Source organism: Hyperoodon ampullatus (genome assembly GCF_949752795.1).
Source record: "Hyperoodon ampullatus genome assembly, chromosome: 13".
Classification (NCBI taxonomy): domain Eukaryota; kingdom Metazoa; phylum Chordata; class Mammalia; order Artiodactyla; family Ziphiidae; genus Hyperoodon; species Hyperoodon ampullatus.
The window spans coordinates 5,534,486-5,561,834 of NC_136926.1; the positions used below are offsets into that span (position 1 = coordinate 5,534,486).

The 27,349-nt window shown below is 44.0% G+C and overlaps 1 protein-coding gene across 1 annotated transcript in view; it reads right to left on the reverse strand.

Moving 5' to 3' along the window:
• TMEM132B (transmembrane protein 132B) overlaps positions 1 to 27,349 on the reverse strand; it is a gene marked incomplete at both ends in the record, with an annotated part of 376,262 nt that overhangs the window by 209,107 nt on the left and 139,806 nt on the right. Inside the window, one exon of the mRNA XM_079717037.1 lies at positions 14,988 to 15,876. Coding sequence (XP_079573163.1) covers positions 14,988 to 15,876 — 889 coding nt within the window. The remainder of the gene's footprint in view (positions 1 to 14,987; positions 15,877 to 27,349) is intronic.

Consider the following 27,349-nt stretch of genomic DNA (forward strand, 5'->3'; position numbering starts at 1 on the left):
AACTGTGTTGTCATCAGTGAAGAAAAATCATTACTTGGGACCCTGGAGGTAAATGGCAAGTTTTCTTATTCTGAATTTCAAATTTAATTCGACTCAAGGGAGACTTCATGAACTCTAACAGGCTGCCTGCCAGTCCTCGCCGGGGACACAGACTGACAAGTCAGCAGTCCCCAGCTGCAGAAGCGAATAAGCCGACACTGACACAAATTCAGTTAATTGTGATGTGCTGGGATAAAGCCTAGATCAGAAGTGTGAATAAAATACTCCAAGAACATGGAGGTGTGCCTGGTGAATTTCTTGCAAAAAGTTGTGTGGATTTAGACCACCTAGATAGAAAGAAATGCAATTTAAAAATCTAACCTTAAAATGATGGATTATAGGCTTCACCATTATATAATTCATTCTCTTCCTCCTTCCTGGCTTTATGAAATTTATCTAAATGACAGTGAATGGTAGTCAATCTTACCATAATGGAGGTAGAGACTGTATTTTCATTTTTAATGGAATCAACAGAGAGATGAATAGTACACTATACTTTTATTGGAAATCTAATGAAACTGGCACCAAGCAATACTCCACCGATCAGGATGAAAGGATCACAGAGGGTAGTTTGCATCTCTGATTAGTACTGCCCCTTGGAATTTTTCTACAATTATTTACTGCCCAAGTCATTGGCAGTTAACTACAAAATGGTGAAAGAGCAAAATGAACCAGCTTCACATTAATGAATCACGTGGATCAGATGTACTGTGCACACAATTACTTATTTTTTTAAATAAAATTCTTGACCACTCTAAAGTGAGTGGGCACCCAATTGTGTCTTGGAACTCTACAAGGTACACAGAGGAGGTTTTTGTGGCCCTGGGAAATCAGCCCCACCAGGACTTTGAGCTTTGCTTCTGCATTTAAACACATACAGGCTTCTCTCAGCTTTAGGGAAAAGAATCCTCCTGATACCCCAGGCCCCCAGTTTACTCTCCGGCTTCTCCTCCTCTTCCCAGCTAAACGCTGGAAATGACGTTGAAAGACACTGTGCTCCCTGTATTCATCAAATCATGCATGGCAGATACTGCTAATCGCTCACCCAATATCCATCCTCCATTTCTTCCTCATCAAGAAAACCCTGATCTGGGGTGAGGAGACTGGCATTATGCCCAGTTAAACACCTACAATTCCCTACTCACCATGGATGGATTTGATCATGAGAACAGTTTGGCCATTGGGCATTAATCAAAAAATGCTGATTGATGCTTCTGGAAGATCTCCCTAAAGCGAGGCAGGCTCAGGTGCACGGGACTTTTTGTCCCTCTCCCTCCTTCCTTCCTTCTGCATGGAATGTAGACATGATGGCCACCACTGCAGCAGCCATCTTGTGACAATGAGGGAAAGGCCAAGGGAATCATACAATCCTTGATGCTCTGACATCCCTGATCCACCAGACTGATACTTATCTGTGGAACTTCTTGCCTTTCCCTAAATCTATCCCTGTCTTGGTGAGGTCAGTGTTCTTTGGGATTTCTACTACATGTAGGTGACCTAAATCTCTAACTAATATATCTTATCCCCAAACCCCTGCAATCTAGCTTTTATCCACAAGAGTCCATTAATCATCTTATTAAAGTCACCAAGGGCTCCCAGATGTAAAATGCAAAGGATAACTTTCATTTCCTTGCCTGATCTCTCAGCAGCATTCACCTCTATTGACTCTCCCGTGTGTTCGGTCTCTTCTCTCGGTGTGTGTTACATCACATTCTCCTGGTTTTTCTGCTCCTTCTCTGGATGCTCTGCTGAAGACTCTCCTCTTTTATTTATCAAACTATTAAATGTTGGTGTTCTTCAGGACTCAGTCACAAGCCCTCTTTTCTTCTCAGCATTTTTACTGAAAAAAATCTCATCCTTCCCAAGGCTTCAATTATTATGATCAAACTATCCAAGACACCTAAATTTCCATCTCCAGGAGAGACAACTATTTTGAGTTTCAGACCCATGTTTCTAACTACCCTTTCCACCTCTCCATCCAAACATCAAACTACAATATCTGAAAACAACATTTCACTTGATAAATTTAATAGCTAAATAAAGATGACAAAGAAAAGATTCAGTGAACTTGAAGACAGGTCCAGAGAAGTTATCCAATGTGTATAGAACAAGAATAAAGACAGAAAAAAATTAATAGAGTATCAGAGAACCATTAGATAATAGCAAATGATCTCAATGACAGCCTACAGTTGACATGCAGAGGAGCGAGGAAATGAGACAGAAAAAAATATTTGAATAAATAATGGCTGAAAAGTTCTCAAAGTGGATGAAAGACATAAATGCACAAATTCAAGTACACAACAAACCCAAGGCAAGACAGACATGAGAAGGCCATGCTTCTGCACATCATAGCCAAACTGTTGAAAGGCATATAAAACAAACAAACAGCAAAAGGAAAACAACACATTCCCTACAGGGGAACAACTCCATGCGTGGTTGTCTTCACATTCCCTACAGGGGAAAAACTCCATGCGTGGTTGTCTTCTCACTAGCAACTCTGGAGGCCACAAGAGAGTGAAACAACATTCTTAAAGTGCTGAAAGAAAAAAATAAATCTGCCAACCCAGAATTCTATAAATAGCAAAAATGCTCTTTGAGAATGAGGATGAGATCAAGACATTTTCCGATAAAAGGAACTCACTGCCAGAAGACTGGCACTACAAAAAACTTCCAACAGAAGTCCTACATATTGAAGAGAAATGGCAACAAATGAAGACAGAGCCACCAGCAGAAGGGAATGAAGGGTGTCAGAAATGGCAAACAACTGGATAAATGCAAAAACCTATTTCGTTTTGTGCTTTTTCTTCAATTTTTTATAATACACAAAACTATTTACAGCAAAAATTATAATACTGTCTTCTGGGGTTTTTAAAATATTTTATGTTATGGAATTATATAAAATAACTTTAGCTTTCAAGGACACGGGTGGTAAAATGGACCTACTATCTATCTACATTTTACTAGAAATGACACACGAACTCAAAGTAGACTGTGAAAAGTTGTATATATATTGCAAGCCCTGAAGCAACCATTAAAAATATAATGCAGGGCTTCCCTGGTGGCGCAGTGGTTGAGAGTCCGCCTGCCGATGCAGGGGACACGGGTTCGTGTCCCGGTCTGGGAAGATCCCACATGCCGCGGAGCGGCTAGGCCCGTGAGCCATGGCCGCTGAGCCTGCGCGTCCGGAGGCTGTGCTCCACAAAGGGAGAGGCCACAGCAGTGAGAGGCCCGCGTACCGCAAAAAAAAAAAAAAATCTTTCATTCAATAAAAAAAAAAAAAAATCCTCTCCTGTAGCTAGGATCCTCAAGCCTCTGAAATTTACACTTGCTCCCTACCTCCTTCGGAGCACCCAGACTCCAGTGAACTTGGGAGGGAAAGCAGGGTACAGTTGGGACTGAGCACCATGTACTAAGTAACAGAAATACACTGACTGAACGCAGCGCATGACGTTTGGAGCTAGCTAAACACACTGTGGAGGTTACAGTTTCTTTGAGAAATAATCACCTGCCTTCCTTTCTAAGCTTTGCTGAAACCTTAGCTCTAAGCCCTAGACTTGATCTGGGCTCTGAGATTGCAGATTTCAGAGCATCTGTGTCTACACACAGTTTCCTCAAGGGAAATCTGAGTTTTCTTTGGGGGGAAAAAATTAATAAAGCCTGGATTTTGGGTGCCACCTGAGGTACCTTACTCAAACAGGTTGCTATTAAATATGAAAGTAAGCATTGAGATTTTTTTTTTACTTTTTTTTAACTTTTATTTATTTATTTTTTTGGCTGCACCGCACGGCGTGTGGAATCTTAGCTCCCCAACCAGGGATCGAACCCAGGGCCCCCAGCAGTGGAAGCACGGAAACGTAACCACTGGACCGCCAGGGAATTCCTGAGTTGAGGTTACTAACATCTGAAATGGGGGGCCTTGAGATGGGTGAGGGCTTGAAGTGGGTGGGTCTGGTTGGAGTCCTGGCTCTGTCACTTTCTGGCAAGTGTCCTAGTGCTTGTGAGCTTGTCTCTTCATCTGGAAGTAGAGGAAACAGGTAAGTTCCAGAGCTGTCACAAGGACGCACGTAAGGTCTAATGGGGAGCCTGGCACGTGACTGATGCTAATTAAATGCACGTGGCGGGAATCCCCATAGCGTGTGCTGGAGGAAGCTTTCAGATGCCACTCAGATGCTGCTGAGAATAGCACCAAGCATCACAGGCAAAATTGAAGCCAAGTACCTTCCTGCATTATCTCGTTTACTCTTCACGGCCATCCCAAAAGACAGATGCTATTACTAGTTTCCTTATATAGGAGAGGAAGGCAAGGCTCAGAGAGGTGAGGTAACCTGTACAAGGTCACATAGCCGGGAAGGGGGAGTTGAAATTCGACAGAAAGCCTCAGTGATTCTAAACCCTTTAAAAAAACTTGCCTTCCAACAGTGTCCTGGGCACAGCACACTCTTTGATCATACTGCCCTACTGTTTTCCTTTAACTGATCAAAACCTGCCCATTTAAGCCTGCCCTGGTTAACCCCCTTGGACTGCACTGATCTCACGCCTCTGACCTCAATTCCTGTCCACCCCACTTCCTCGGGGACTTATCCTGTACCTTTGCATTGCTAGCTAATGCTCCAGGTCAAGAATGGCAGTCACCTCAAAGCCTTCTGGACCGCCTGAGTACATAGAGCATCTTCCTTCGTTTCAGCAGAAAAATTCTAGTGACTTCGGTGGTGACTAATTGCGATTGGCTCACTTCCTTATATACAAATAAGAAATGATCCGAAAGGGCCAAAATTCTCCTGTGATATATTCACTCCTGGTTCAATTATTGAAAAATTACTGCATTCTGGGCAAGAATGATCAACAGATGCTAAAATTCAAAAGTATAACATGAAAGAGGATGTTGGTAGTCACAAAGTACCGTCCCAGATGTTATGACTAATTACAAAGGGGGGAAAGCATACTTGCAATGGAGAACCTGGAAAGATGCCACTTTAACGGGGTAACCTAAGTAAACATCACTGGTAATGAGGCATGTCAACATCACGTACCTCCCACATGACACTGAGACGGACCAGCACTTCATTGGGATTCCTGACAAATACATACACCCAATCTAATCATGAGAAAATACCAAAAAACCCAAATTGAGGAACATTCTCAGTATTCTTCAGAACTATGAAAATCATGAAAGAGAGAAAAAGGAAAAAAAAAAAGACTGAAGACCAGAATTCATCAGACTAGGGAAATACGACAACTCTATGCCACGTGGGCTCCCAGAGCAGAAAAAGGATGTTACAGGAACACATGGCACTTTTTAATAATGTCTGTAGACGAGTTAATAATATTAGGCCCATGTTAACATCCTAGTTTTGATATTCATACTGTGCTTACCTAAGATGTTCACACGAGTGGAAATCTGGATTTTTTTGCAACTTTTCTATAAGTCTAAGATTATCCCAAGACAAAAAGTTTTAAAAACTTAAAATAAATGAAGTTTAAATATACTGCATTCTGTTTGTTTCCTTCATAGCCCTTGGCATGGGTTTTAATGACATATAATTTTGTTTATTTGCTTGTTTACTGTCTTCCTCCTTGGAGAGTGTGAACTTGATGAGGGACGAGAGCATGTGTGACTTTTTCAAAAGAAAGAAGGAAAAAAGAAAAGCAAACCAAAGGTGGGCGACACCTAATAGGTGATCACAAAATATCTGTTCCATCAGTGACAGCTAGATTCGAGCCTGAGGGCTCACCCACCGCACAGTCAACTAGATTTTCTGCCTCCGACCCCTTCTGATCTCGCTTTCTGATCTCGCTTCTGCCGGTGCTGAAATGAAGGAAGATGGTGTATGTGCTCAGGGGATCTAGAAGGCTTTGGGGTGTCGGACATTCTCAACCTGGAGCATTAACTAGCAATGCAAGGTACAGAGTAAGTCCCCAAGGAAGTGGTGTGGAACAGTAAGTGACGTCAGAGAAAGGACATCCATGGGGGAGACTGAGATGACCAGGACGTGATGCTTCCTGGTGCCTCCTTGATCCCGTGGATGAGAAAGTCATCATCAGCCAGTTTTCCCAAAGCCTGGTCCTGGGTCTGCAGATGGTCCTGATGTTGCACAGACGTGGCTTAAATAACAGGGAGTCACTGAGTGAGACTCCTACAGGGGCTGTGATGATTTCCAGGGGCAAGTCTCCATGGCCCTCACCTCTCGGCAGCACATGCTCAACTCCCTTTCAAACAGAGAGCAGACCTCAAGTTCATGGCTTCCACACGTGATGGTACCTACTTAGAACTTAGTAGTGGGTTTTTTTTTTTGGCTGTTGTTATTATCATAATTTATCCTTGTAATACCCTTTCATGTGAACAAGTAATACTGGTTTCTATTTATGGTGGCAGATGTGAGGTGTCCTTTTAAATGTATTTATATAAGTTTTTTAAGTGATTTAAAGAAAAAGAGCAAATAAAAATTGCATGCAGAAGGCACATGGATATGACATAAATTATGATGGTAGGATATGGTGGTATCTGATATGACAAAAAAAAAAAAATCCCAAGGGTGCTGTGTGAATTACCAAAGTTTATGATGCACTGGCACTGCCCATCATTTGATTAGAAATGATGAATCCATTCTCACATTGTAGCCAAGAGGAAACTTTTGCTAGACTTGGATCCTCAAGTGTCGCTACCTTCAATATTTATGAAATCCTTACTTATTTACTTCATAAATTCATAGTCTTGACAATTCATACCCTTCATCCAGCAATGATGCCTTGCAATACTTCCAAATTCATCCAACACGTATTTCTTTTTTTTTCACATCTTTACTGGAGTATAATTGCTTTACAATGGTGTGTTAGTTTCTGCTTTATGACAAAGTGAATCAGTTATAGATATACATATATCCCCATATCTCATCCCTCTTGCGTCTCCCTCCCTCCCACCCTCCCTATCCCACCTCTCTAGGTGGTCACAAAGCACCGAGCTGATCTCCCTGTGCTATGCGGCTGCTTCCCACTAGCTATCTATTTTACATTTGGTAGTGTATATATGTCCATGCCACTCTCTCACTTCGTCCCAGCTTGCCCTTCCCCCTCTCCGTGTCCTCAAGTCCATTCTCTAGTAGGTCTGCGTCTTTATTCCCGTCTTACCCCTAGGTTCTTCATGACCATTTTTCCTTTTCTTTTCCTTTTTTTTAGATTCCATATATATGGGTTAGCATACGGTATTTGTTTTTCTCTTTCTGACTTACTTCACTCTGTATGACAGACTCTAGGTCCATCCACCTCACTACAAATAACCCAATTTCATTTCTTTTCATGGCTGAGTAATATTACATTGTATATATGGGCCACATCTTTTTATCCATTCACCTGTTGATGGACACTTAGGTTGCTTCCATGTCCTGGCTATTGTAAACAGAGCTGCAATGAACATTTTGGTACATGACTCTTTTTGAATTATGGTTTTCTCAAGGTATATGCCCAGTAGTGGGATTGCTGGGTCGTATGGTAGTTCTATTTTTAGTTCTTTAAGGAACCTCCATACTGTCCTCCATAGTAGCTGTAACAATTTACATTCCCACCAACAGTGCAAGAGGGTTCCCTTTTCTCCACACCCTCTCCAGCATTTATTGTTTGTAGATTTTTTGATGATGGCCATTCTGACCGGTGTGAGATGATACCTCATTGTAGTTTTGATTTGCATTTCTCTAATGATTAATGATGTTGAGCATTCTTTAGAGAAATGTCTAGTTAGGTCTTCTGCCTATGTTTGGATTTGGGTTGTTTGTTTTTTTGACATTGAGCTGCATAAACTGCTTGTAAATTTTGGAGATTAATCCTTTGTCAGTTGCTTCATTTGCAAATATTTTCTCCCATTCTGAGGGTTGTCTTTTCGTCTTGTTTATGGTTCCCTTTGCTGTGCAAAAGCTTTGAAGTTTCATTAGGTCCCATTTGTTTATTTTTGTTTTTATTTCCATTTCTCTAGGAGGTGGGTCAAAAAGGATCTTGCTGTGATTTATGTCATAGAGTGTTCTGCCTATGTTTTCCTCTAAGAGTTTGATAGTGTCTGGCGTTACATTTAGGTCTTTAATCCATTTTGAGTTTATTTTTGTATATGGTGTTAGGGAGTGTTCTAATTTCATTCTTTTACATGTAGCTGTCCAGTTTTCCCAGCACCACTTATTGAAGAGGCTGTCTTTTCTCCATTGTATATTCTTGCCTCCTTTATCAAAGATAAGATGACCATATGTGCGTGGGTTTATCTCTGGGCTTTCTATCCTGTTCCACTGATCTATATTTCTGTTTTTGTGCCAGTACCATACTGTCTTGATTACTGTAGCTTTTATAGTCTGAGGTCAGGGAGCCTGATTCTTCCAGCTCCGTTTTTCTTTCTCAAGATTGCTTTGGCTATTCGGGGTCTTTTGTGTTTCCATACAAATTGTGAAATTTTTTGTTCTAGTTCTGTGAAAAATGCCAGTGGTAGTTTGATAGGGATTGCATTGAATCTGTAGATTTCTTTGGGTAGTAGAGTCATTTTCACAATGTTGATGCTTCCAATCCAAGAACATGGTATATCTCTCCATCTATTTGTATCATCTTTAATTTCTTTCATCAGTGTCTTATAATTTTCTGCATACTGGTCTTTTGTCTCCTTAGGTAGGTTTATTCCTAGATACTTTATTCTTTTTGTTGCAGTGGTAAATGGGAGTGTTTTCTTAATTTCACTTTCAGATTTTCATTCATTAGTGTATAGGAATGCAAGAGATTTCTGTGCATTAATTTTGTATCCTGCTACTTTACCAAATTCATTGGTTAGCTCTAGTAGTTTTCTGGTAGCATCTTTAGGATTCTCTATGTATAGTACCATGTCACCTGCAAACAGTGACAGCTTTACTTCTTCTTTTCCAATTTGGATTCCTTTTATTTCTTTTTCTTCTCTGATTGCTGTGGCTAAAACTTCCAAAACTATATTGAATAATAATGGTGAGAGTGGGTAATCTTGTCTTGTTCCTGATCTTAGTGGAAATGGTTTCAGTTTTTCACCACTGAGGACGATGTTGGCTGTGGGTTTGTCATATATGGCCTTTATTATGTTGAGGTAAGTTCCCTCTATGCCTACTTTCTGGAGGGGTTTTATCATAAATGGGTGTTCCAACACATATTTCTTGAGCACTTACTGTGTGTCAGACACTGCTCTGGATCCCTAGGACACATCAAAGAACAAATGAGGCAAAAGTCCCCACCCTCACGGACCTCACATTCTAGCAGGAAGAGGTGGGCCATAAACACTGATATAGTATGTCATTAACATAAATGATAAAGTATGTCCAAAAAATCAGAGCAGTGCAGCGGGCTGTGGGGTAGGGTCAGATCATGCCAGGCCTGTGGGCCCATATGAGGACTTTGGCTTTCGGTCAAGACCTCAGAGGGCAAAGATAGAGGCTGGGAGACCTGTCAGGAGGCTCCTGTAGGCATCCAGCCAAGAGGGGACCCTGGCTTGACCTGGGTCATAGCAACGGCAGTTGTTCAATCCTGGATACTTTACAGGAAGAGCCCCTGGATCTGAGGACTGTTCAGATGGAGGGGGATGTATAAGAAAATGGCAAAAGTCAGTCCGGTGATTAGATGTTTGGCCTGAGAAACCAGAAGGATTGGGTGACAACAGATGAAATGGGAGAATCTGGCTGAGCACAAAGCTGATGCTTCCTAAATAGCCACTTAGAGCATAAACTGCCCCCATTTAGAGATGGGGGAACCGTGGCACAGAGAGGTTAAGTAACCTGCCTAAAGTCACCCAGCTGGTATGTGGTAGAGCCAGGATTTGAACCCAGGATGTCTGGCCGCAGGGTCTACAATCTTAACCACTGGGCTCCACAGCCTAACAGGATGAGAGGTCAGCCCAGGAGGGTCTCTATGTGAGCTGAGAAAGAGCTATTTTCATAAATCAGGGATAAAGTTTCTCAGGATCACTCTCAGCCTTGGAGACATTATAGATGGAGTGGGGAAATTTTCATAACATGTCAAACTTTCTTGGTTTGAAAGACTTACCCCGAATCCAGCCTAGCATTGCCCTGCCAGCAGCCCCCAACCCCTCCAAACCACACTTTTTAACCCTTTGCTAAAAGGCTTTTCAATATAGGGTCAGTTTTAGATACTAGCGTTTAACAGAATCTATTTGTGTTAAAGAATAACCAATCGAACTTTTGTTTAAACCGGCCCCAGTACAATATGCAGTCAGAAATAGCAATGTGACACATGAAAACTGCACACATCTGTCCCTTGTCCATACATCTTCAGCTCTAAAATTAGATCTCAGCGAATCTTGTGCACGTTCACGCTTTGATCCGGGGTCTCATCTGAGCCGGAATGAAGTATGTCACATTTCATTCATAAAAGACATGATTAAAACAGACAATCAGTTATGTTGGGAAATAATACGTTCCCCTAGGCCCAAAAACTGTTTTATTTTGAGAGCCTGAATACACAAAAAGACAACAGCCAGACCATATATGACAATAAAAATCTGACCCACAACCTTGCAGCAACCAAGCCAAAAAGCCAAACCCAGCCTCGGCAACAAGCAGCCCAGAAAGGTCTGAAGTTGATCCACGACTGTCAGCTGCCCTTTTTACAGCCTCTGCTTGCAATTCAAGATCAACCAGAAAAAAGCCAAATACGCTCCCCAGATCCGTCACATAAGATGCTCACTGCTAGGGAGCCTACCTGCAGCTTCCCCACGGCAACAGTCGGAGCAGACCTGAGCCTCCCTGTTTCCATGGAAAACATCCCCCCTTCCCCATCTGCCCTTGAGTCTCTGCCACACGCCAATGATGGCGACTGACCCCCTTGCCATACAGCAAGCTCTGGATAAATAGGCTCTGTGTGTCCTCATTTGGGTGATCTTCGTTTATTGCCATAATTTCAGTGCAGTCTTCTCTGGCCATAAAGTACAGCGTAAGAAATAATAGTCATCTATACTCAATATCTTGTAATAACCTATAACAAAAAAGAATCTGAAAAAGAATATATACATATATATGCATGTATGTATGTGTAAATGAATCACTTTGCTGTACACCTGAAACTAACACAACATTGTAAATTAACTACACTCCAGTAAAAGAAATGAGAACTTTATCCTTGTATAAGAATGCAATTGATAGTTACATACTGGTTTTTTAAATCAAATTTATTGTCATATCATTTACACGTGAATAAAGTTTCTGTAAGCAAACAAACAAAAAGAAATGAAAGTCCTATCTAGGAAGGCATAAAGACAAGAAACTCTAGATGCTGACCCAGAAAGATTCGAGAGGTAAAGCTCAGTCCCCACCTACACAAGCAGAACAGCCGAAAAGAGTGTTTTTAAAAGGGAGTTCTCAACTCCTGCATGCAGACCCATACCCCAGTCCCACTGCTTCCCCACTGCACAACTTCAGGCAGGTAACCCGTAACCTCTCTGAGTCTCAGTTTCCACATTCATAAAATGGGCATGAATACTTTGTACAGTGCCCATGATAATACAATGAGAGATACAACTTGAGCCTGGCACAGTATACATAATTATTAAAAAGCATGAATTAATAGTATCGATTGCATACATCTGGAGAAAACCATAATGCAAAAAGATACATGCACCCCAATGTTCATTGAAGCACTATTTACAATAGCCAGGACATGGAAGACGAATGGATGAAGAAGGTGTGGTACATACATACAATGGAATATTACTCAGTCATAAAAAAGAACAAAATAATGCCATTTGCAGCAACACGGATGGACCTAGAGATTATCATACTAAGTGAAGTCAGTCAGACAGAGAAAGACAAATATCATATCGCTTATATGTGGAACCTGAAAAAATGGTACAAATGAACTTATTTACAAAACAGAGATAGAGTCACAGATGTAGAAAACAAACTTATGGTTACCAGGGAGGGAAGGGGAGGTGATAAACTGGGAGATTGGGATGGACATATACATACTACTGTATGTAAAATATTAATGGATAATTAATAAGGACCTACTGTAGAGCACAGGGAACTCTTCTCAATACTCTGAAATGGCCTATATGGGAAAAGAATCTAAAAAAGAGTGGATATATGTATATGTATAACTGATTCACTTTGTTGTACAGCAGAAACTAACACAACATTGTAAAACAGCTATACTCCAATAAAAAATTTTTTAAATAGTATCAATTAACACATAATAGTATGAATAACAGCATCAATTATAGTCAATAATAGTATCAATTAACACTTTCTGAACATCTGCAGGGTGCCAGGCACCCTTCTAATTGCTTTACATGAAGCAACTAATTCACTAAATAATTCTGGTGATGATGGAGGGGATGTTTCATTTCCTGTGATGCACCAACTGACCACTTCTGTCTCCCTGACACACAGTGAATGAGTCGGTGATGCCTGCCTTCATAGATTAGAATCTAGCCCCTCTTCTAAGTGTTGCATCCCCCTTTTTTCAACACTATATCAGGAGTTCTTAAATGCTCACAGGAGCCAGATAAGTGAGTGCAATGGGCCAGGTGTGGGACAATAGGGTGTAGTGGGGACTGGGGTGAACTAGGCGATGCATGATCCATCTAAAGGGGAAAGCCACTCCCTAACTACAGCCAACTGTTGCCAAGTTACCAAATCTTCAACACTTTCCAAGTAAATGACACATGAGATCTCCCTATTATTAGAGGTTGGCAATTCTTTTAAATATTTTAAGGGATGCCATATGAGCTTTAAAAAGAAATTTTTAAAAAAAAGCATACATCTGTGGCCTAGATTTGCTATGACCACCAGTTTGCAAACTCTAGGCTAGATGTTCTTCCTTTGGGACAGTCCCAAGGCCCCACAACTAAAGGCCCTGTGGCTACTATTTCCTGGAGACTGACAATTCACGATATGACCTCTCAAGGGAAAGCCAGTGTTACAGTCCATTTCAGCTCTAAAATTAACTTCTGTGGCAAAGAAAAAACTTGAGGCGTTTCTACCCACCATGAAGATAACACTTCAGGAGCCTCTACACTGTGGATGCTGGATCCTCTTCAGCAGCCTCTCCCTCCCTAAATTGACCCTCAGCTCTGGCATGACTGAGCCACATGCAGCCTGGGGGTGCGGCAGCTGCCCCCTCCTGTCTTCGAAAGGCAGTAGGCCATGGGGGTGAAGGGCACAGGCTCTAGAGACAGACCACCAGGATTCACACTCACTGCTCCCTAGCTGTGTGACCTTGGGCAAGCTACTTAACCTCTCTGTGCCTCAGGAAAATGGGGATGATAGCCATACTTGCCTCCTGGAGTTGTTTGTTGTCAGAATTCAGTGAGTTAAGGCATGTAAACAACTTAGAATGTGGCCTGGACCATTCTAAGTCCCCAGTGAAAGTTACCCAGTACTGTTTATGACATTCCCCCTGTCCTGAAATGCCTTTCCCAGCCAGGGTCCCAGACTTCCCTGACCACCAGGCCACCTGCTCTCCCTTTCCTCAAACTTCTCACCCAACAACATTCTCTCTACATCAGGGATGGCAAATAAGTTCAGTCTTAAGTGTCATACCCTCTACCTCACATGAATTGGTAGGGGCTGCCTGGAGTTCTGAGCTCAGTGCAGTAGATTAGTAATGTCTGCCACAGCAGAGGGAGTGCTGAGGTGCTGCAATTGACTGGTCACGTCTGCCTTGGGAGAGGGAGGAGCAGGAAAGCAGAAACCATCCCTTGGCCATTCTTGGTCTATAGTGAGCAGCTTGCACTGCCTTGCATTGGAAGAATCTCTGCAGAGCAAGAACTGGGTTTTAGACCATCCCAGCCCCACCAGTGGAGTGACTAGCACAGGGCTGGGTCCACATCAATCTCGGAATCAGTTTTACCACCAAGACTAACTCAAGGGGCTCCGAATAGGAAGCCCGCTTCCTGTGGGCTACTAAACCCACCTGGGATCTGCCAGAGCCTCGGGATCCTGTTGCCAGGCTCTGAACAAGCGCACCTCCAAACAGACGTGATCTGGTACATCGGCCTCCGTCAGAATCAGAAGGACCATACTGGACTCACGATTAATTCTTATTTTTCCTCACCTGCACCCAGCAAAACAAAGCCCCACATGCACTGCAGTTTATATGTCTACCAGCTCGGCGTCTGAGGACCGGGAAACACCACAGCCTAACATTCGGTGGAGACCCCTCATGTGCCAGGCACTATTCTAAGAACTTTATTAACTTGTGTAATCCTCACAACAACCCTGGGAGATGGATCCCATCATTATCCCCATCCTACCAAAGAGGAAGCTGAAGCCCAGAGAGGTTAGGGGACTTGCCCCAGGTCACACAGCCAGTATGTAGCAGAGCTACTGCTGCTTCCTACTGCTACCCAGGAACCTATGTGAGCAAAATAAGCTAAAGACAGGTTTGTCCCCCTAGCGCAGAGACGTTCCTCACTTTCTGCAATCCTAAAACCAAATCTTTGTCATATAGAGAGACAGCTGCTTTGCTTTGACAAAGCATTCTTTACTGATGAAAAGCTGCAAGGTGGGAAACACTGTCTCAGAAAGCTCCTTCATGGATTTAGAAATTGGAAGTCATTTACAAGGTGTCCACTTCCGGGCATTATGGGATTCTGCCTGGCACATCAAGGGGGTAATAAGAGGTTCAGACTATCACGTTGAGAGCCTGAAGGGGACAAACTTGGACCTCACAGCCCGAACTGCTGCTCTCAAAGCAGAAGTTTTCATCCTGGCTTCATACCAGAATCATACTTAGGGGGTGCTTAGAAAACAGGGATGCCCAGGGCCCACCCCCAAGTACTCTGCTTTACAGTGTCTGGTGTGTTGCTTTGATGGGTCTTATTTTATGTTTGTAAGTTTCCTCACGATGCTGGATCCTCAGCAAAGCATCAACAGCCACTTGACAGACTAACAACTCATTGATGATCAAGAGTTGATTTCCATCCCATCCAACCCCGCACAGCCCCTTACCTAAGAGTGAAGTGGTCAGCCACAGAGCCACTGGCCAGAGAGACCAAAAAGGTGGCGGTGTCCCCTTCCCGGACGAGGTTCAGAGGAACGGAGATAACGACGTTCTCGTCCAGGCTCAGCAGGGACCACCTCAGATCGTCTTGGGTCGGGTAGACCACGACACTCCCGATCCTCTCCCGGGCTGGAGGCGCTGGCGGGGGGTTGTCCTGGCCCCAGTGGATGTTGTTCTCCCACTTGCTGTCCTCCTCCAGGGGACACTGGCCGGCCTGGTCGGCCGGGTACAGCGTGAAGAAGAGCTCCATGGCCGTGCCGCCCAGCAGGGCTGGGATCTCCTCCTCGGGCTCCAGGTCCAGCCCAGAGCTGAACCACTCGGGCAGCACCTCCAGCTCGGCCACACACAGCCCAGGGGTCCCTTGCAGCCGACAGCTGGCCGCCACTTCCCTGGCCTCCGGGAAAGCAAACATCTTGACGCAGGGGAGCTGTGCCGCCGGGTCGCCGTCGGCCCAGCCCCTCCCGGTGATGTAGAACAAGGTCTGCACTTTGGGTCTGTTGGAGTAGATGGAGCTACCGAGGATGTGGGCTTTCAACTTCCAGTTGAAGGGAAACTGGTCCGTGTTGCCAAAGGGTGCGGACGTCAGCAGGAGCTCCGGGGGGACCGTCTTCTCGACTGAAAATGGCCCGTAGCTGGCATTGACCATCGGGGGGCTCCTGGCTCGGTAGATGAAGAACGACTCCACCCGGGCCTGCAGACTGCAGTTCCGAGTGACGTCCTGCTTGGCCTCTTTAAGGAAGAAGGACTCTGCGTTAGAGACGTGGAAGCTCGTGGGAAGGTAAGCAGGCAGCGAGGAAAACCTCTGCAGGCTGTCCACGATGGCGCGGCTCTCCGTCACTGCACGAGAAACGGAAGCAGAGGAAGAATGAGAGCCGCGTCCGGAGACGTAATGAAATTCACGCAGGGCCGCCTCCACCCGTCCACACAACACACCGCCCACTGGCCACGCCCATCCGACTCCTGGGACTCCTCGCGGTGAAAGTCCTGTCATCACATAAAGTGTGTTCCAAAATAACCAGGGCAAGGGTGGGAAGGAGCCCCGTGGGCCACTGATCCAATCGTCCTGTGACTGAATGACGCCCCCCCGGAAGGGAAAACGTCGCACCCTCTTGCTCTTGCAAAGCCCCGAACTCAGAGGATCGTGGTCATCTCTGTTGTAATCACCCCCCAGAGAGTAGGCTGCACACCTACCAAGCCCACTGTACAACCAGGCATTGGACCATTGTATATGACGTGTTAATGCTTGATTACTTTGATATTTATGCTTCTTCTCATCCCTCCTGGATGGGGTGTCCACGTGGATGTTTTAGACATCGCCTAATTCTTTTTGAAAGGAGGGTGAAGCGATGGCTCAGCATTCCCACTTCTAGAAATCTCTCCTTCCGAAACACGAGTGAGAATCCATAAAGATCTGTTTATCTACAAGGATGTCCACGGCAGCATCCTTTTGAATTGCAGACAAACTTATTTTATGTGCTGGAGCCAGAAGCCTGGATTTGAATCCCGGCTCTGCCACTCCCTAACTGAGCAACCTTGGGCAAGTTACTTAACCTCTCTGTGCCTCAAACGTCCTCATATAAAGTAGGATATAATTAGAAATGATTGTAAGGATTAACGAGTTAATAAATATGAAGGGCTTAGAACAGTGCTGACACACATAAATGCTCAATCTTTACCTGCTATCATTATTATTATTTACTAGTTTAAACCATTCCAAAGGTTTATTATATTAAGAGGAGACCAGATAAACTATACACTTTTACAATGGGGTAACAGGCAGCTCTGTAAGAAAACTGAAGCTGCAGCGTGTTTGAAAAAATGTCCACAATCTGTCATTAAGCATAAAAAAATTATAAATGTATCACATACGATCCTATTTGGGTAATTTTGTAAGATTCTATATGTACATATGTAAATGTACATATATTTATGTTTGGTATATCTATAGAATCCAGAAAGGATTTTTGCCTTTTACCATTTATGTTTCTACCTTCTTAAAACTTGTTATGATAATCACATATTACTTTGTTAATTAAAATACATATAAATATACATAAACATGTATATGTGGACATGCGTATATGTATATGTGTGTGTGTGTTTCTTTCAAGTGGGGAAACACAGAGAGCAGAGACCCAAGAAGCTTCTTCAAAGTGAAGACAGCCCACCAGGAACCAGGGTTGGCAAATCAGGCCAAGAACAGACAAGAATTCTTCCTTGCCCTGAAATAAACCTCTGCCCCTGGAGCCTGGCTTCCAACCAGAGCATGAGGAAATAAACCAGGCAGCAGTGTTTACAATACAGCATCACCAGAGGATAAAAGGCAAATAAATACTCCATTGACTCTGACTCCTGGTAACATTTTTTCTGCAGCCGTTACAAATTCTGTGAAATACAGTTTTCTGTTGACTTAGATAATTTTTGGCCTTTTCAGGGCTGTCCTTGGTGAGCTTTCCTTTCCTAGTGGATGACAAAATGGTAATTAGGAGATTGTGAAACAGATACAACCACGAAGGGGCTGACGCATACTTTCTCCAAGAAGGTGCTCAGAAGGCAAGTTCTCTGTGAAATGCTGCATGATCTCACTTACATGCAGAATCTAAAATAGTCAAATTCGTAGAAGTAGAGAGTAGCATGGTGGCTGCCAGGGGCTGTGGGGAGAGGAAGGAGGGATGTGGGTCAAAGGGTACAAAGTTTCAGTTAAGCAAGATGACCATATTCTGGAGAGCTAACATACTGGAATGTGACATAGCTAACAACCCTGTATTGTACATTGTAATTTGCTAAGAGAATGGATTTTAAAATAAATCTTCTCAACACGCACACACACACACACACACACACACACACACACACAGAGTGAAAACTAGGTGGAGGTAATGAATATGTTAGTTAGCTTGATTATGGTGATCATTTCACAATGTACACATATATCAAAACATCCAATTGTACACCTTAAACATATACACTTTTTACAAGTCAGTGATATCTCAGTAAAGCTGAGGGAGGAGGCACTTCCCTGGTGGTCCAGGGGTTAAGACTCCACGCTCCCAATGCAGGGGGCCGGGGTTCGACCCCTGGTCGGGGAACTAGATCCCACATGCGTGCTGCAACTGAGTTCACGTGCTGCAACTAAGGAGGCCACGTCCCGCAACTAAAGGAGCCCGCGTGCCGCAACTAAAGGAGCCCGTCTGCCGCAACTAAGACCCAGTGCAACCAAATAAAATGTGTATGGGGTCGGGGGGGAAGAAAGAAAGAAAGTTCTCAAGTGTCATCAATATGGCCAGTCCTGGTCAGATTAATTACTGGAGGAGACGTGTTATTCATTTCTCCAATTATCTATCTAAATATATTTACTTACTATATTTCCAGCCCTGGTAGGGATATCACAGGGGCAAGACAGATGTGGTTTACGCCCCCAAGGAGCGGGCAAACTTTGGAGAAAGGCACAGCTAACCTACACAAGGCAGTTACAAAAGTGAACGTTCAGACCCTTCAAAACGCCCATCCCAATAATTCTCCACCTAGGAATTCATGAGAAGGAAATAAGTGATCATCAGAAAGGAGATTAATGTGCAAGCGTCAACACGAGTATGACTTATAACAGCAACACACAGGAAGCAACCTAAAAACTCATCATGAGGGCAACGATTATATAAATGATTAAAGTCTTACTCTGTGTGAGATATTAAGTGATCATCAAAACCACGATTTCAACAAATATGTAGCACCATGAGAAAATGCTTACGACATCTTAAGTGAAAGAACAGACGTCCAATCTTGATTTAAGTTATCCCACATCTGTTTAAAATATATTTTCAATACTAGACATTGTATGTATGTAATATATGTACATACATAAATATGCATATGATACATTCACTTTCATAATATAGACCTGGGTTTCCTCCAGATTGCATCCCCATTGATCAGGCAGGATTCGGATCAAAGACGGAGGAGGAAGAGAGATGACTTTGAAGAAGCCTCATCCAAAGGAAAGTTTTAGCTGTTGCCGCCACCAAGGGGCAATTTGTATTTTGACAATGTCAAGCGATGCAGAAACACCATTCCAGATGAAATTTAAATTATTTTTTGGTTGGTTTATTTCCCCTCTCCAAACCAAGAAGTTAAATTCTTGGTGAATTTACCCATAAATTAAATGGCAACGAGGGAAGTCTGTCTTCCACAGCCTGACAATATCCTTCAGCAGAGATGGGTGGGCACACAGCTGACCAGATTTGGGAAGAAAGAGGTTCAAATTTTACCTTCTTATAAAATCTAGGCGAAGCCCAAGGCAAGGTTTAAATTCTGACTTATTTACAGATGCGGAAAAGGAAATTAAAATAAATGCAAAGTTTAATATGCTCTGTTTCCATTGTGGACTTGTTTTATTTTTTCATTATCATTTATATCGATATTTTATACCTCTCAAAAATTGATTTACAAGAAATTTAAAGCTGAGCCTTCTCTCTTCTTTATTATGACCAAAGCCTGCATTTTATCTGAAATGACAGTGTGAAGTTTACAATCCTGTCCCACCATAACTCAAGCAAAATGCAATATAAATTTTGTCTGAGGCTTATATGGAAAGCCATAAACATCAGCTGCCAGATCCTCATTTTGTCCTCAAACCAGATTGCCACAAAATATGACATCCAAATTTAGGAGCATTTTATGAAGACGAGAGACTGTCCTTAGACAGACATCCGGGGTCTGAGAAGCTAACACCCCTACCTTTAGTCCCCTAATGTCATATAGTGGCACCATTCTTCTTCCCACTGGCAGGTAGACCGTGTGGCCAGAGTCCCGAATGTGAAACGAGGCCCTATTCAGTCTGCTGATTTCCCAGAAGGCTTTTTACCACCTGACTGAATAAGGTGGGTCCTGAGAGCAGAAAATGAGGAAGTTTTGGGCTTCCCTGGTGGCGCAGTGGTTAAGAATTCGCCTGCCAATGCAGGGGACACCAGTTCGAGCCCTTGTCCAGGAAGATCCCACATGCCACGGAGCGACTAAGCCTGTGCACCACAACTACTGAACCCACGTGCCACAGCTACTGAAGCCCACATGCCTAGAGCCCGTGCTCTGCAACACGAGAAGCCAACGCAATGAGAAGCCCGCGCACCGCAACAAAGAGTAGCCCCTGCTCACCGCAACTAGAGAAAGCCCGCGCACAGCAACGAAGACCCAGCACAGCCAAAAATAAATAAATAAATAGAAAATGAGGAAGTTGTAGTGAGGCCCAGCTGCAAAGGGCTTCTCATCACTGCCCCCCCTTATGAGCCGAGAAGAAAATCAAGTGCAGGCTCATCAAGAGCACAAGGTGCTCCAGACGGACGCCCTGTGGTTAAAGGATGCTCTGACTGGCAGATGGCTCCGAGGAAGCCCCAAAGAGAACTTCGGGGGGAAACTAACAACTTCCCAGAATGATGCAACTCCCAGGGCGCTGGGAATCCCGGCAGGGACTCCGTGACCCAAAGTGCGTGGGTGGACATCACTGCTGTGCTTGGCACGCAAAAAATACTCCTGGGCACATGCCTTGGTCAGGAGTGGAGGGACCTGTAGCTCCAAGATAACGCAGCCCACAGACTCACAAACCTTTCCACTACCGTCGCCAGCCCTACCTGGAAGCTGAGTACCAGTCTTGTGGCTCCTGGTCACCCACCTGAGGGTCAAGGCCTGTGACATGTCTGCAGCTGAGTCTCTTCTCTTTCCCACAAGACAACACAGACGTGCACAGCCAGGAATAGAAGGCTCTCCTTCCAGTGGGCCAGATGGCCAGGTCTTTGGAAACCATCAGCAAGAGAAACTGCTCACTGATCTGTCAAAGGGTGGTCCTGAAGAATAGCTGGTAATTTGCCGCCACCATCTGGGTACCCCCATGTCCATGGTCATGGTGGCCAGGAGCTACAAGGAGGCCCTTGGAAGCATTCATATCCATTCAGAATGGTGCAGTGGAAGTTGTTTCTGGGATGGAGAAATGAGCTAGGAGTTCATTCACACTCGTGTTTTCCTGTCTATCTCCACCCTGTTTCTGTGCCTTCCTCTGTGAACTTTTGCACTTGCTGCAAAGCTCATCACCCACCTGTGAGCAGAGCAGACTCCTTCCCACCAGGATTTCTCAGCTCAGGAAGGGTTTCTCCAGCCCTGTCCCTGCTCTTCTCTGCATCACAGGAAACTACACTTCCCAAGCTCCTTTGCTCCCTGGCTTCTGGATGCAATGGGATGCTCTGGTAGAAGGTGGAGCATGGGAGGTATTTCTCCCCTTGTCTGCCAGCATTTCCTGGCAGAGACCGTGCCTCTTCTCTGATCCCAGCCCTCTTCACACTCCCCACCATGGATACAGCTCTCCTAGGCAGTAGTTCTAAGATCTACTGGATGGTTCCAGCTTCTGGGTTCTGATCATCCAATTTCCCCACTTTGTCCCTTCAGTCCAATTGGTAGCAGCTTCCTGCTGTTGGTAATTTCTGGATTACTTTACCATTCCCAGAAGGTGTTTACCATGCCCGACTTGGTTTCACAGATCTTCCATCACCCGAGTAACTAATTCCCTTGATTAAATTCCCTCTGTGGAAATAACTAGAGTGGTTTCTCTTTTCTTGGCTAAAGCCTGACGAATACATCCAGTCACTAATCACACCTTCCTATTATATTTCTTCAAGGCCAGCGTCACCATATGAAATTAGCCTTTTACTTGTTTACTTATTTTCTATCTAGTCTCTCTATTAAAATTCAAGCTCATGAGAGCACAGACTTTGATATCCAGTTTATTGCTGAATCTCCAGTACCTAGCAGAAGAAAGTAAACAAATATGTGCTGAGTAAATGTCCATCAACTAAGACTGCCATGGTTTAATGCTTGAGAGAATAAATCTCTCTGTGTTCCTTCTGAGCCTTTCTTTGGCTTCTCCCCAGGGTTGTTAATAGATATCATTAGTATTAACAAATCACTGGTCCATCACATTATTACTCCATCCATGTCCTCTCAAATATCACATCGCTGTGGTCACTAAGCTGGTTGCTAGGTTTGCCAAGCAAAGAGCTGCACTTCTCACATGGAAGGAAAAAATACCACTTAAAGGAGAAACAGCACTTACAGAGCACTTGTGATGTGCCAACACACCTGGGCATACGTAACCGCTAAGCACACCTGGGCATACGTAACCGCTAAGCACACCTGGGCATACGTAACCACTAAGCACACCTGGGCATACGTAACCGCTAAGCACACCTGGGCATATGTAACTGCTAAGTCCGTTGATTATCACAATGGTTGTGAGATGAATAGTTAGTCCCCTTTGGAAAATGGTGAAACTGAGGCACAGAGAAATTATGCAATCTGAACATGGTCGAAGTTAGGGTTCAAACCAGCTCTGTCCAATTCCAAAGGCTTTCCACTTCTCTGTATGGCCCTAGGGCCAACCGGTCTGGTGGCTCTACCGTGAGGCCAAGGGTATATGCAGGTCAGCTGAAGGAGCCGGAACTCAATGCTCACTATTCCAGGTTCATGGACAAAATCCCTACATACCCAGTGAGGCTTTCATCGCTCTACTGTCACAGGTGACTGTCTCCCATCCCAGGTACCAGCCTGGATTCCCAGATAGAGCAGGAAAATAGATACAGTTGACCCAGTTGCTGGCAAAGCAGCGAGAGATCCATACCTTTAAGGTAACAATAACTGTGGAAAAGCACTGCTACCTGTAAACCCCTGCACATGGCCTGGAGCCTCAGGAGGAGTAGCCAATGCAACAAGTCAAACCAAACGCTCTCAGGTTAAGGAGGAGAAGTGCAAGTGGTGAGTTATTCATTAACGACCAGCTGTGGTGGAATTTATTGCACATCCTCATCCAGTTTGCTCCCACCCCCAACTGTATCCCGTCACTGTACCCTGGGGACCAGATTCTTCCACGCCTCTGCATTTGAAACACAAGTCACTGATCACATAACCAAGAAAAGGCAGCCAATGCTTAACTATTGAATTCAAAAGCCACCCATATAACAGTAAGATGGGAAAAGTCAGATGAGTTTCTGTCTTTCTCAATCAGATAAAATATACCATGGCTGAGAGAGGAGAGACCATACAGACAAGAGGGCATGAAGCCACCAAGGCCAGCTGGTCCTCAGGCTGGAGGGAGGCTCGCCTTTGTCCCAAGATTCTTCTCAAATTTCAAACTGGGGAGCCCTGTGTGGCCAAACATGGGTTGTTCACAAGGACAGGAAACAGATAAAAAGCAGACCAGAAGCCGGGGGGAAACAGGAAGGAGAAGAGAAGACAGGAAGCAGACAGGAAGCAGACAGGAAACGGACAGGAGAGAGCAGGTCCCTTCTCCCAGCTCCAGCCCTGCAACCTCCTATAGCATCCCCACCCCCACCCCCGTTAGTAGAGGCTCACAAGAAACAACTGGCTAAGAGAAATGTGGTTTTCAGATTCCAGCCGCCAGCATTAAAGACCAGAGAACGAAAAGAAGAGTTTGGAACGAAGAGACGGTAACTTAACAACTGAGATCCCGTTTGTCAGAAGAGAAAAGAGCAGCAGAGAGGCATTAAGTCTAGTAAATGATGGTTCCAGGTCAGGATTCCAAAAAGCTGGCTCTATAGTGTACACCCCTAACCACCGCCCTATAGAGCTTCACATCGAGCCCGCTGGGGAAAGGAAGAACTCTTATTCCTTGATCTCCAGGCTGTCCCATAATTCCTTCTTGGTCCAGAGGGAGACAGGGAGACTCTAGAGAAACACAAAATAAAACCCGGAAAGTGAGAGTTTTTAGAGAAGAAGCCAGGAATCCAGAATTGTGTGTCCCCATCAGAGGCTGCAGAATCGTAGCAGGAACCATGGAGAACTCCTAGGTACTATATTGTAGTTTGTAGAACTATCAGTGGCATAGAGAATATGGGAATAACATCCGGTCTGGAGGAAAAAGATAAGGACTTTGGTTTGGACACATTCGAGTTAAGGTGAAAGGGAGATGATGGAGAGACAGGTGAAAATATGAATGTGGGATTCAGGAGGAGGTGGACACCGACTTCATCTCCACACAAAGGTAAACTCCTTTTAGACACGGTGCCACATCCTAAGATAGGGATTCTGAACTCTGGCTACATAGTAGGTACACATGGTAAAGAACATATGTATTATACCTAGCCCTGCCCACCAGAATTCATTTTAATGGTCTCGGGGAGGGGCCCAATTGTTTCTATGTTCTCTAGATGATTCAACTGAACAGCAGTGGAAAGAAACACCACGAAAAGTTCAAAGACACTATTGGTACACAGTAGGTACTTTGTGTATACAGGTTTCCCCCGCTATCTGAAAGTAAATCATTCCTGTGAAGTCTTTCGTAAGCCGAAATGGCACAAAGCAAAGAAGCAATTACCTTAGAGCACATCTTGCTAACCGATGCACAAAATAAAGGGAGATAAAGCACAGGTGCTCATACAGTTCAAAGCTATGGCGACTTGATGCTGAGATGCTGAGTGTATGTAGTTCCGGGGAAGGAGCTTGGTGGTGCCACTCTCACCGTTGGGGTGCACGATACCTCTGTAAAGGCTCACTGCAAAACCAACACTGAACACTCTTTTCACTTTTCGCCTTTTTTTGTAAAAGGGGAAATCCTCTTTAGATTTCTTTCAGGTTAGTGAAAAATGGTACTAATGTAATTCTTTCGTAAAAGCCAAGTGGCATAAAGTGAACTTTCAAAAAGCAGGCGGGTATCGGTACTCAAAAATGAATAGTCACTCATTGTCTTGAGGGCAAGTCTTGGGTCATATACCAATAAATCCATTAAGGATTAGATATGACTATAAATTACAGTGATAATAAAAAATATAGAGAAATAAGGGCAATGAGAAAAGAAGAGAATCATCATCACAGTCATCATTTATTTACAATCCTTATGATGTACCAAGCACTAGTCTAAGCATTTCACAGGTATTAACTCTTTTAATCTTCACAATTTTTGGATTATGAGGATTTGATTATCAGCCCCACTCATAGATGGGGAAACTGAGGCACAGGGCAGTTAAGTGACTTGCCTAAGAGCCCAGAACTAGTAAGTGGCAGAGGGGAAACTGGATCCAAGTTGTCAAGCTCCAGGCAGAGTTGACACCCTTAGCCACTATGTTCTGCTGCCAGAGGAAAGCTTAGCAAGCAAAGTCTACATTGTGAGAGCTTCAGCAATGATTAAAGGGACTGCAAATGTGCCTCTGAATTGTCCAGCTCTCAAAGCACGAGATGAGATCACCAGTTGGACCCCATTCATAAGATGAAAGCAAGAAGCAAAGCTTTTCCTGGCTCTGAGAGAAATTCCTCCGGTGGTGGTGCCCCGAGGGACACAATGGCATCCCTACAACACAGTGAATTTATTAGCAGGTTCCCTAATGTCCGCACAAGGCGGGATGCGACAGTGAAGGACCGTCAGGCAAAGGCGATTATGCAGAGGACAGAGGATTGTGAGGCAAGACAGCTGACAGCTCTTGGAAGGTCTGGCCTGATGGAAAAATAAAATCCAGAACAAGATCCTAGAGGAGAATTCGACCCTTCAGACTCCTCCATGAACGTGCTTTCTTACCAAACCAGCTAAGGTTTTAGAAAGTGGTGAGTAGCAGAGGTTTTGAGACTATATTCTCCGGCAAGATCTGGGGGCACAAATGTTCTGCATAGACCATCCAAGGCCAGTGTACAAGACTTAAAACATAAGGAAGAGTATTAATCTTTTCTTCATGACATCCACCACTTCTCTTATGCCAAAGAGGTCCTTCCCAATGTCCCAGGATCAAATATATACTCACCTATACCCTCAAGTGGGTTTCTATGGGTGGGTATATGTATATTCATGTGTGTGACTACATTTTTGCATTTAATCCTTTTTTATCGAGGTATTTTGGGCCATTAAAAGTTGTATATATAAAATAGATCAACAAGGTCCCACTCTATAACACAGGGAACTATATTCAATATCCTGTAATAAACCATAATGGAAAAGAATATGAAAAATGATATATATACATATATATCTGAATCACTTTGCTGTACACCAGAAACTAACACAACATTGTAAATCAACTATACTTCAATTTTTTTTTTTTCCTGCGGTACGCAGGCCTCTCACTGCTGTGGCCTCTCCCATTGCGGAGCACAGGCTCCGGACGCGCAGGCTCAGCGGCCATGGCTCACGGGCCCAGCTGCTCCGCGGCATGTGGGATCTTCCCGGACCCGGGCACGAACCCACGTCCCCTGCATCGGCCGGTGGACTCTCAACCACTGCGCCACCCGGGAAGCCCCTATACTTCAATTTTTAAAAAGGAAAAAATGTTGTATATATTCAAGGTGTACAATTTGATGATTTACATTGAACAAATCACCACAATCTAGCTAATTCATGTACCTATCACCTCAGATGATGAATCTGAGGTGATGGGTATATGAACTGATATTTTTCGTGATGAGAATATTTTGGATCTACCTTCTTATCGAATTGCATGTATTACGTTTAATTCTTGAATCCATCTGAAGTTTCTTTTGGGGTATAATGTAAAGTGAGAATCTGATAGTAGTCAGAAACTGGCACACAACTGAATAAGCCGGCAGAAGTATTTTATTTGACTTCATAGTTTAAGGATTTTTTAATTGAAAAATAATGTGACTGTATTTTGGGGATAGAGGCTTTAAAGAGGTAATTAAGTGGGCCCTAATCTGTTATGATGGGTCCTTATAAGAAGAGGAGATTAGGACACAGACACACACAGAGGGATTACCACGTGAGGACACAGGGAGAAGACGGCTGTCTACAAGCCAAGGGGAGAGGCCTCAGGAGAAACCAGCCCTGCCCACACCTTGACCCTGGACTCCAGCCTCCAGAACCATGAGAATAAATTTCAGCTGTTTAAGTCACCCAATCTGCAGTACTTTGTTATGGGAGCCCTATAATTGAGAGATTACTCTACTTTATCAAAATTCTATCAGTTCATCTTGACTATTTTTTTTTTGTCTTCAGGATCACTTTAGATTCGCTCCGTCAAGTTGCCCCAAACCCAGTCAGACCCTTACCTGAAGATGAGGGTCTGCTTATGGGGGTTACGGATGCCTTGCCACTGTCTGCCATATTTTTCTTCATTATCCCTTTTTTTTTTTTTGGCTGCGTTGGGTCTTCACTGCTATGCGCGGGCTTTCTCTAGTTGCGGCGAGCGGGGGCTACTCTTCGTTGAGGTGCACGGGTTTCTCATTGTGGTGACTTCTCTTGCTGCGGAGCATAGGCTCTAGGCGCACGGGCTTCAGTAGTTGCAGCGCGTGGGCTCAGTAGTTGCGGCACGTGGGT